Here is an 11,586-nt window from a genome sequence, read left to right as displayed (position 1 = left end):
TAGCATTGAACTTGGAACCAGCATGCTGTGCCAGTCCACCTAACACTGGACTCCAAGTCCAGTGCTCTTGCTATTGTCTACCATGGCTTTCCCGAGGCTCCAGCCTATTTCAGAGGCAATTTGGTGTCTCCTAATACCTGTGGGTCATTATTTTTTACACCCATTAAAATTGCCTTTTGTAGGATCTTCTGCAGCTCAGGGCCTACTAGCCTGTGTGTCAGAGCTCAGGCAGGAGTTATTCTGAAGATGACAGTTAAAGTATGAGGGTACTTCAAAAAGAGCATGGAAAGACTCATCTTTCAATTCTATTTTTCCATGAACATTTTGAAGTACCTTCATACTTACTATATGCCAGGCACTTTTCTAAGGGGCCTACATATATTAACTAATTTATCTTAACAACCTGATGAACGAAATACTTCTTCCTCATGTTCAGATGAAGAAACTGAGACACTGAGAAGGCTAAGTAATTTGCCGAATAATACACAGCTAATGAGTGCCAGGGCCAGGCTTGGATCCTTGGAAATCTGGCTCAAGACCAGAGCGTCCTAGTGTAGTTCCCTAAATATAGGCGGCCATCTGTCCCAGTTTGCCCAGGATGGCACCTGTCTCCAGCTCTTGTCCCAGCTTAAGCATAAACAACATCCCTTTTCACTCAAAAACACACTGGTTTAAACCAACCACACGATCACCAGACCCATGAAAAGCCTAACTGGTATCAATAGTTAAAAGGACTTCCATTCTGTGCCTTTTGAAATCTCTCCCAGATTTTTTCACTTTCTGTAAAATTACTTACTTTATTGCCTCCAGGATGCTCCAAGATCCTCACACGCTGGCTCTCCAAAATTGTTTTAGCATACTTGCCCCTCTTTTTTACCCCTCATCTGAATATAGCAATAAGTGTTGTGTGGCCTTTAAAGAGGTAATAGTGTAATCTCCGTTAACTTAAAAACCTAGACCGTGGCCTCCTGCTGGTATATCTGCTTACCTCTCCAGGCTGCATGGGTGGCACCCAGCAGCATAAGACCTGCCTGCAGACACAAACATCTGCAGCGTAGCTACTGGCGAGGGCCACAGTATAAAGGCGAAGCCAGCAGCCTGTTTCCCTCCCATTCTCCTCATAGTATAAACTATAAAACTTTAAGATCACTTTGTAGGTTCCAAAGCAAAATCTTGAGTTTCTAGTGATTTACAAACAAGCACATATATTTCTCTTGTCTACTTGCAAACTGGGCTTTTAGTGTGATAAACGATGTTCTAGAAGATCCTGATGAATTGATTTACGAGTCCTCTGGAGACAAAGCTGCACCATCACCACAGGTGAAGGCACTGCAGAATCTTTAACTGCTCTTTTTGCCAGAACCATCACTGCAGCCTCCCACCTTTATTCTTTACCCAAACTTCCCTGCTTTCTTGAAGTCTTCGTCTTATCATACAGGCTATGCCTGGTAGTTTGTGTTTGGATTCATTTTTCTTAATCCAAAGAATCACAGACTCCCGAACTTCCCTGCTTTCTTGAAGTCTTCGTCTTATCTTACAGGCTATGCCTGGTAGTTTGTGTTTGGATTCATTTTTCTTAATCCAAAGAATCACAGACCATACCAAAGCCAGTCCTCTGGCCATCACCAAAATGAGTTCTGAGTCTGAAGAGAAAGATGACATCTGGTGTAGTCTGGTTCATTTTAGCTAGTTTTTCTCCAATTTCCTGTGTAGCTACCATTGCCTTCCCAGGGTAACAGCAGTCTCATACCATCTGTTTCCACCGAAGTGGTCAATTGGTCCTGAGCTTCCTGACCCAGATTGACAGTGACTGTGTCATTCATGATGGAGTTCAATCTTCAGGCAGCCAAGGAAGAAAAAAAAACTTGATTTTTTAAAAAAGAGGTCCATATCGAGGGAATTAAATTAATAGCCTGCAGCCTAGTTATGCCAAATTCATTTTCACATGGTTCATGAATCCTGAAAAGGGCAACAAGTTTGCTGCATTTGCGTATTTCAATTATAAGTTGAATTAAATGCAGCAGCTGTGAGCATCCTTTTTTTTTTGCTTCTAAAACGATGAGTCAGAATTAATCCACAATTGTATTTTCCCCAAGCACAGCAGAAAATAGTTATGTGTGTATTGTCAGAAGACAAAAATAAATTGCTACCCTAACCCCTTTGTCTCCCAGCTTTAAGCTTCATGGAGTAAGCGGCACAGAGGGTGACCACAGAGGCAACAAAGGAATGCTACTGCACTGCTAGGGCTTGCTTTTAAAAATCTCCCTTCATTTCTAGTGCACTGAGCATCTTCTATCCTGAGCAAGCAGATGCCTAGGAAATCAACAGGTGGTGATTCCTGGGCTTAAGAGATGAGCAGTGGGGCTGAAAGAGCAATTTTTAAAAATGAAATATGTTCTTGTTGGGGTTCAGGACATACCACCCCCAAAATCCAACTGTAGGAGACCAGAATATGCCATCACAAATATATACTTCTTTGGCATATTTTCAGCCAGTCATTATGAGAAAGGGAAGACACAGGAGTAGTTCTGAAAAGCTATCCTTTTGAAAAGAAATCTATAAAGGAAATTTACATCAGTAAAATTATCTATACCAGGAAAAGACAGACTGAGAAATGCAGAGAGGCAGAAACTCAGAGGCATGCTGGAGAGAGAAGCCTAAATGAAATATATGTAAGGAAAACCTTGAAATTTAGATTCCAAAGTACGCTCTACTCTAGCTCTGCTCCAGGGAGAAGCAGACAATTTCAAAAAGATAAAAGTTGCAGGCAACTTTTATTACCTGTTGCATAAATAAATGAGACTTTGTCTGCATACATAACAAGACAACCTTTGCACACCGTGCATTTCCTCCCTGCATCCTGCAGAACTTGTGTCACCACCAACCCCCAGAGGTACAAGCCCCTCTTCTGTAGCTCAGGACCCTATAAGCTTCAGTCATCTGACTCTTCTTCAAGTCTCATATTTTGTGGGACTCCTGTGCGTATGTACATAACTAAATATGGTTTTTTTCGACATTCAAGTCTCATATTTTGTGGGACTCCTGTGCGTATGTACATAACTAAATATGGTTTTTTTCCTGTTAATCGATCTTATATCAACTTAATTTATAGCTCATCCAAAGAACCTCCAAGTGAGGAGGAAAACCATTTTTCCTCCCCTACATTCTCCAGAGGAAGGTTCATGAAACGATTATCATAGCTGATCCATCTATGACAAAAGCCAAACCATCTGAAGCTCTGAGGTCACCAGTGAGAAAGTGGAAGAGACCCTCACCTTCCACACTCCTCCTTCCTCAGGGACCAGAAGAAAAAGCCAGAAGGAGGGTGGCTTCATGATTCAAAAGGGAAGGGATCATGGCTAAAGGAATACAGCTGCCAGTATCTCTCAGCTTGTGTGGACCACATGACCCACTCTCCCATGTCCCTACCCAGCTCCCTTTCTAACTTGCCACCACTCTTATCACTCTAAGTTCTACATAAGAAAAATAAATTGGATCTGAGTTTGCCATATACATTTTATGACTTTATATCACATTCTATGACTGTATCTTTGGAGATACTCTTTTTTTAGATTTATTTATCATAAATATATCCATCAATTTAACTAGTTAGAAAGAGGGCAGTCCTAATGAACCCCCTTTTTCAGGTGAAAAAATATGAGCAAAGAAAAGCTGGGTAATGTGCTCTGAGTCAGACAGGACTGGGGACCCTTGGCTGTTACCCAGGTCATGTGCTAACTTCTCCTGGAGCAGAGCTAGAGTAGAACATACTTTGGAATCTAAATTTCAAGGTCTTCCTTACATATATTTCATTTAGGCTTCTCTTTCCAGCATGCCTCCAAGTTTCTGCCTCTGTATTTCCCCCCTCTGCATTTCCCAGCCTCTGCCTCTTCTTATTTCAAAGAACTTTCTAATTTACACTGCTCAGAGAACTTGATCTCCTAAACTCTGAGGAAGCCAGAGTCTTCTGCCCAAGAATAGCCTCCAACAGGGCTTCAACTGCTTTTAGTTTATTACTCCTATTTAGTTTGGCTTCCAGGGCACCACACATTTTCACTGAGATTTAGCACAAAGGGCAGCAAATGGGGGAGGGACACTGCATGTGTTTGCAGAACAGTAGCCTGCAAGCCTTTTATTGCAGGAACAGATAGCTCCAACTGGGTGAAATGGCTACAGAGGAAAGACATCTATTTTAGAAGAGATGAGGAACTCATTTGGTTCCAAGAATCCATTGCTCCTTTAGGTAACAATCTTTTTTATAAAAATTAAAAATTCCAAAGGATTCCTGAAAGTAATTGATTTTTCAAGGTGTATATTGGGAGAGTCCAACATAAAACTCCCTAAGAGGTTCTAGGGAAGGACTCAGCATTGTTGATGAGCAGGATCTACTTGTCGTGATCTCCAGATACAGACAACTTCGAGTGATGTTGGTGAGGCATCCTAAAGTGGCAGGTGACACAGTTTCTTAGGCCCATCCAAAATGAAATTCTTGGACTATCTACTTCAGCATTGCTCTTCTTACAATTGATAGACCAGAAATCTGTTCTGACTTAGGTCAGCTAAATTCCTAAAAAGGCTCAGGTGTCTGAAATGGGGCAACAGTCATATCCACATTCTGGAACTGTTACCACAAGTCTACTTTTAGCTTAAAACCAGACTTATGCTTTAAAAGTCTATGTATTAACTTAGGAATGCTGAAAATGTATCTTGTGATCCTTACTCTGCACATAGGATGTAACCATGAGCCAATCACTAAACTACGTAATGCCATGGAACCAAAAGAAAAACTGAGATGCTAGTTAAGAAAGAGGCTTCTCCTTTTTTCCCCTTTGTTCTTCACTTTTCTGTGACTACAAAAATTGCTGAAGCTCTGCTGGCCCTTCAGAAAGCACCTGAAGGCAACTTGGTGGTGTTTTTCCAGGCTGCAGTCACTCACATTTGGCTCAAATAAACTCTCTGATACTTTATCAGTACCTCAGGTTCTTTTTCCAGGTCAGCATAATAATATACTGTCTCCACAATCTATTTTTCTTTCCAGTTTAAAAGATTAGCATCCTTAGGTGGCCCTCCTCATACTAAAAATGGCTTATTCTAAATTCTACCATAAAAATTTGAGAAAGAGTAACTCTAAAATAACCTATATTTCTCAAGTGCTTATAAATCCTATTGGTATCATTGGACAAAATGACCAAAGAGAAAGCATTGCAAAAAATTAGAAATTATGCAGGTTCTATTTTAAGTAGACCTTCTGTTTACAATGTCTTTCGGCTGCCTTCTTTCTCTTGTGCACATGTGATAAATGCCAGGAACACCAGAGCATCCAGACCAATAGACTGTCGTGGATTCCTTTGACAAACATACTGAAAATTTCAACCAGTGGCCTAAAGTGTGGAAAAACGAAGGAAGTTCCTTTTTTATAAAGCACACGTAAAAATTACACTATCTGGGGCCAGCCCGGTGGCACACTGCTACAGTGCACTGCTTGGGAGTGCGGTGGCGCTCCCGCCGAGGGTTCGGATCCCACATACAGATCGGCCACTCACTGGCTGAGCGAGGTGCGGGCGCGACACCGAGGGTTGCGATCCAATGCCGGTCACGAAAAAAGACAAAAAGGAAAAAAAAAAATTACACTATCTACTGAAGGCCAATCAATACTTTAAATCAGGAGCCTTTATACGGGACTCTAATACCCACTTAGAAGTTAAGCTGCAGGGCAGAGGACAAAGCAACAGTTCCAAAGGGAACCTATGCGTTGATCTGGACAGTGGGAAGGATGCTGCCTGTGAAAGCTTAGTGATTCTGCCTTGGGGCTAGAGCTCTCTGTGGTCCTCAGGAGCAGCAGCAGAAGGGTGGAACTGAGTGCCATATTCTATATTCACTGGTGTTCAATGTTGTGCATTTCTAGGTCCCTGGTGACTGGGCTTAGTGAGGAGCATCTGACCTGCTCTATGATGGCTTGGGGGTGGGGGGAAGGAGGCAGGAGGGGAGACAGAACCAGAGAACTTTTAGAAGGAAAAGAAGGCATGATGACCAGGAAAGCTATTTGGGACTATGTTTACGCCAGTGGGGTCTGTTTTGAGGAGACACTGTAGCAGAGTGGTTGGGATGACTCCACAACCACACTGTCTGGGTTTGAAGTCAACCTCCTCCGTTTGTGAAAGCTACCTACTTTCTCTGTGACTCAGCTTCCACATCTGTAAAATGTAGCAAATAATAGCATTCACCTCACAGGGTTGCTGCAAGTATTAAATGATTTAATATATCAGTAAACACCATACAAATGTTATTGGTCTTGCTGTTCCTGAGAGAAAGACAGGTGTTTAAATGGACAAGAATAAGTAGAGTATTTGCTGCTTTCAAGCTTTCCTTACCAGGTAGTTGGTGACATTAAATATAAATAGCCAGGGGCTGGCCTGTTAGCTCAGTTGGTTAGAGTGCAGTGTTGTAACTCAAAGGTCAAGAGTTCGGATTCCCGGATCGGCCAGCCACCAACAAATAATTAATTAATTTAAAAAAATAAAATAAGTAGCCAACATCACCTTCTGGATTCTATATCCAGCACTGAAGAAATGTTTACTCAGCAGACAGGATAAGCTGACTGGGAATGGAGAAGAGACCTTGAGGCACAGAAGAAACCATTTGGGCTTCCTTTCTTGAGCACATGGCATCACTTTGCCCTGTGGCTTTACCAGTTCTGTCACACAGGTTGAAGCTACCTGCTCTTGTGTTTCCTTAGCCTTTTACTTAGCATTCTGGTGGCTTTTAATTAAGCAGCCAGCTGCAGGAGCAGCAAAGGTCCCAACAAAATATGGTACTAAGTAGAAGGGAGAAAGCCAGATCCTCTTCTGGGATAGAGGGCTTTTCTCAGTGAACTCATTAGAGAAGAGAGTCTTCTAAGAGAAAACAGTTCAGAACGTAATTATAAAGTCTCAGTCCTGAGTTTAGAAAATTTACCTTCCTCAAATAAAAGTTTGCCCAAAATTATAAAGGAGTGATATGCTAGTGGATTTTCCACAGGTAATAGTATGATTCATAAGGAAGGACCATTTGCCTGCAGACATCTCCTCCAAGAAACTCCAAGCTGCTGAGAAATCTAGAATACCCTCTGTTGATTTACCTTTACACTTCCTTCCTTTTTTCTGCTGGCCTAGTCCAGTCTCCCTATGCTTGTGTTCAATGGAAGACTAATTTTCCAGTGTCAGAACAGATATTTCCTAGAGGCTTTTTTTTTTTTTTAATTTACCTTCAGAGAATTTTTACCTCTTCTGGGAAAAATGCTTCAGTAAAGACTAATTTTCCAGTGTCAGAACAGATATTTCCTAGAGGCTTTTTTTTTTTTTAATTTACCTTCAGAGAATTTTTACCTCTTCTGGGAAAAATGCTTCAGTACAAACCAAACCCTTTATTTGCTAGTACTGTTAAGTACCCCTTGCTCTTAGCACTGGGAAGAGGCAAGAGGTAAGAAGATAAATCTCAGCCCACATGCCCTGCTAACACATGAACATAAAGCTACCTGGTCTATTCATGAAGTCGCAGTGGCCTAAGCCTGCAATGTCTATCCTCTTCATAAAAAGCACCATGCTTGTTAGGTTGGCTTCCTGCATTTCTGCTGGCTTAAGTGGCCTCATGTCTTTGGAAGCAAATTCTTCAGTGTACAGACGGAAAAGTTTTCCTAAAAGAAATCAAGGAAAATGGACTTAATATATCTGTGTCGCCTTCATACAAAAATTTATGTCATTTAGTTTCTGTGTCTATAGTGCTACCTGAAGAAGATGAACCGAGAATTTGCTTGCGTATCTCTGCTTGGCTTTGGCTGATGGGCTGCATGACAAGTGAGTCTGCTCTTATTCTAGGGTTGTACACCTTCAAATGGAAAGACAGTATCTTTAGCTTCCGAGAACTCAAGATTTAGCAGGCTCACTGAACCTGAAGTGACTGTGCTGAGTGAAGTGCTTTACTTCATGAAATGTTGCTACAGACTCATTTTCTTTGTACAATATTTATTATTGTTTCACTTGCCTTGAGATGGAAACTGCAAGTGCTTTGATAAATGGATTTAAAGGTTGTCTGCTTTCATTGTAGCTTCAATAACTCCAGGACCTCTGCATCATCTGCTGAAATACTAGTGCTGTCAGTTCTCAACGCACTGTACTAGCGAATGATAACGGATACTCATATGCCACATGGAGAAAAGGATAATCACTAACCGTGCTGTGTTTCTTCAAATCAACCGTGATCTCATCTTTATAACATACTCTGAGATTTTCCAGCCATAACAGCTAATACAAAAACTGCGCATGGCATTAACAGTGATTTTTCTTATGTGTGGTTTAAGGGGCAAGTGGTAGCCCTGGGTTCTCTGAATGGTGGACTAATTCAATCAAGATCAACCCTAACTGGTTCCAGGGGAACCTTCATAACCACTGGGATCACTCTGTCACAGTAACTCAAGGATATTTAGGAAGCTCCTAGTCTCTTGAAGGGATAAAAGCTAGTCAAAATCTAACAACGGTAAATGAATCACTATTTGGTAGGTTCCTTTCAGATCTCAAATGCTATGATTTCTAAAGTCCCAGTGTCTTTGAGAGTTTGAGATATGTTACTTTCATTTTTTCTAATTTTTTATTTAAAGGTAGTGATAAAAATAATATATATTTTTTAAATTTTAGGATGAAAATTTTATGCCAATTTTAAGGCAGAATTTGCTAAAATTAAAGTCAGTGTCCTTGAAACTAATTTCTAGTAAATTCCCTGGTGCAAGATGCTAATTACTTTGATAAAGGGACTATCAAAAAATATCCAATGTACATAATAACAGATTAGTTTAGGAGTGAAATTATTTGTTTTGCTAGTACCTTATCTAAAGAAAAAATACTGACAAGGAGTACCACCACCTTTATGCTTTACTAATGATGTCTTTACTCAAAACTTTCTCCTTTGGCACCTCAATCAATTTATTTCCAGACTACAAACATGCTAATGAAAGACAGTAACATGTGATCAAGACTTTTGTTACTGGCTGCAATAATTCTTCTTTGCACACGTGACCAAACAGTTAACCCTCACTTTCTGGTCAATAAAATGGTAGGAACTCAAGAAACTGGTACTCAACAACTATCAGCAGTCTATTTAACCTACTGGATAATAATTACCTTTCTTCTTTCCATACCCACATCAATAAGAAATTTGACCGAGTTGCTCCAGATTAAAGACTCTCCAGAGCTAGTAGTTAACACCACTCTTCTTTGATAAACTTGGCATCTTTTTTCTGTTTCATCAATTGGCTTGAATGATGTACATTTCTCTTTTGGATACAAAGGAAACACCACCAGTTCTCCAAGATCTGGATTTAAGTTAGATCCCTCTTGACAGACAATTTCATAGGTTCTTTCAATATCCTGAAGTAAAAAAAAATACGTATATCATCCATGAGAATAAAGCACAATACAAACAACTTCACTACTTTAAAAAAAAAAAGTCTGAATTAAATAAAATGTTAGGCAATACTGCATAATGTATACATGGAAAGACATGCCTGTGTTGTTGCCTTATGTGTATCTTCAAATAAGAAAAGAAGATGTAACTGGATAAGAAAACTCCTTTAAGAAAGTTAAAAATAATTTATAAGCAATTTCATTGCTTCTAGTCCAAAATAGTTTTCTTCTTGTGAAATGTACTATCTTTGCCTTTATGTATTTACCCAGCTATATTTCTAGATTGATGCAATTTCCCATGTCCATTAACAATGACAGGTAAACATAAGTTATTCTCAATCAATGAGGAGGCATCCTTGTGCTTTAATGATGGCAGAACTAAGAATTATAACACAGTCTCTAGGTTTCCTATAAAAGCACCTATACAAACACAGCCTGTAAACAGTATCTTCATCTGGGTCATTCTAACAATTATTTTGACCCATTAGCTCTTTATTTATTTTTCTATCTTTTACACGTTAAAGATGAGAATCATTAGCATTTTAATATAGCAGAAATGCAATCAAGAAGGCATGAAATAGTCACTGCTATTTAAATCTTTGCATGATTCAGGCATTTAGAAACATCCTTTTAAAAGGTTTCACTGTCAAATATGTTTGGGAAAATGAGTAAATTACTTGCCATGAAACTATATAGAAGTAACTGGTGTAAAACACTCAAAAAGATAAGGGATTTTAGGTAGTACTTTCCTATTTCTCAAATCACAACTAGTTTTTTAGAACCTCATATAAAATAGATGTCACTTAACATAATTCTTTCTCCTTTTTATGTTTCCAAAATTTCTACCTTAACAGAAGATAGCCCCATTTAATTTCATTAGATTCATCAGATTTTACTAAAAATCTTAGTAAAAAAGATGACATCCCACAATCATTATAGTTTTTTTTTTTTCCTTTTTGTCTTTTTTTACTGACCGGTAACGGGATCGCAACCCTCGGTGTCGCGCCCGTACCGGGGACCGGCAACGGGATCGTAACCCTCAGTGTTGCGCCCGCACCGCGCTCAGCCAGTGAGCGGGAACCCTCGGCAGGAGCGCCGCCGCGCTCCCAAGCGGCGCACTCTCCAGTGTGCCACCGGGCCGGCCCACAATCATTATAGTTTTAAAGGCTCCATTCCATGCTCCATTTGTCTCCTTCCTTTCCATACCATTTGTAGAAGGGACTGAATTAACTCAAGGGTTTTGTAAGAGGACAGATTTGCCTAGAAAAAGAGCGAGGCATCACAAGTCTCTGAGAAGTGGGGTGAGCTGTTTCCAAGAGCTCCTGATCTGCTGAAGGCTCCTGGGAAGCAGGAACCAGGAAGCAGGGCGGGGCCACTCCACTCAGTTCCACATCAGCAGTTTCACGGGCACCTTCTCCTGCTCATATTTCCTTTTTCTGCATATTGTTGCTTTACTTGGGGAAGATTTTTTTTTTTTTTAAACCAAGCAAATAGCATGACTATTGATCATAATGAATGAAAACTTGCCAATTGGAATAATAAGAACCAAACTATTTCTCCGTTTTTATAATCCTGCTCACTTCATTTTACCTCACATCTTATGCAAGGATCACTGAGAAATTAAAAGGCATATGAGCACTGGACAAAGGAAATGTCCTGAGGGAGGCGCTGGGGGCAGTCAGACAATCCATGGTGACCCCTCAGCTCAGCAGGGTGGGGGTTGATCACCACAGGCTGCTTTTCTTCACTTTTTCCCTGTGAAATTTGTCATTGCGATGATCCTGTGTTCCCGCCATCATTATGAATCCAGTGTGTTGGGGACAGTCAGAGTTGTAAATGAGGCCCCAGAGCCAGCCTCAAGGACACCTGCTGACTCCAGCCAGAGGCCTACACGGTGGCCTAGTAGAGGGACGGGGAGGAGGAGAGGCAAGAGAGGGTGGCGGAGGACGGGAGGTGGCTCTGGGGGTGCGGGGGCAGAGGAGGTGTCCTCTTCGTGCTCAGCTGCTCTCGCCCTCCCCACACCCTCCCACACCCTTCCCTCTGGGCTTGGGAGCAGAGGACTTGGGGGTCCCTGGAGACAGACCAGGAGCCTCACCAACAGGGGTCCCTTCCCAAGTCCTGGTGCCAGGACCCCGGCCTCTGATTTTGATTC

The 11,586-nt window shown here is 41.0% G+C and overlaps 1 protein-coding gene across 1 annotated transcript in view; it reads right to left on the bottom strand.

Annotated features, from left to right (window-relative positions):
• DHX32 (DEAH (Asp-Glu-Ala-His) box polypeptide 32) overlaps positions 1-11,586 on the bottom strand; it is a 41,834-nt gene that overhangs the window by 11,879 nt on the left and 18,369 nt on the right. Inside the window, exons 4-6 of the mRNA XM_008580961.1 lie at positions 9,153-9,398; positions 7,764-7,863; positions 7,514-7,672 (exon numbers count right to left, since the gene is read on the bottom strand). Of these exons, the coding sequence (XP_008579183.1) occupies positions 7,514-7,672; positions 7,764-7,863; positions 9,153-9,398 (505 nt within the window). The remainder of the gene's footprint in view (positions 1-7,513; positions 7,673-7,763; positions 7,864-9,152; positions 9,399-11,586) is intronic.

This window comes from Galeopterus variegatus, unplaced genomic scaffold (assembly GCF_000696425.1).
Source record: "Galeopterus variegatus unplaced genomic scaffold, G_variegatus-3.0.2 Scaffold2225, whole genome shotgun sequence".
NCBI classification, from domain to species: domain Eukaryota; kingdom Metazoa; phylum Chordata; class Mammalia; order Dermoptera; family Cynocephalidae; genus Galeopterus; species Galeopterus variegatus.
This window is presented reverse-complemented; position numbering and strand designations above follow the sequence as displayed.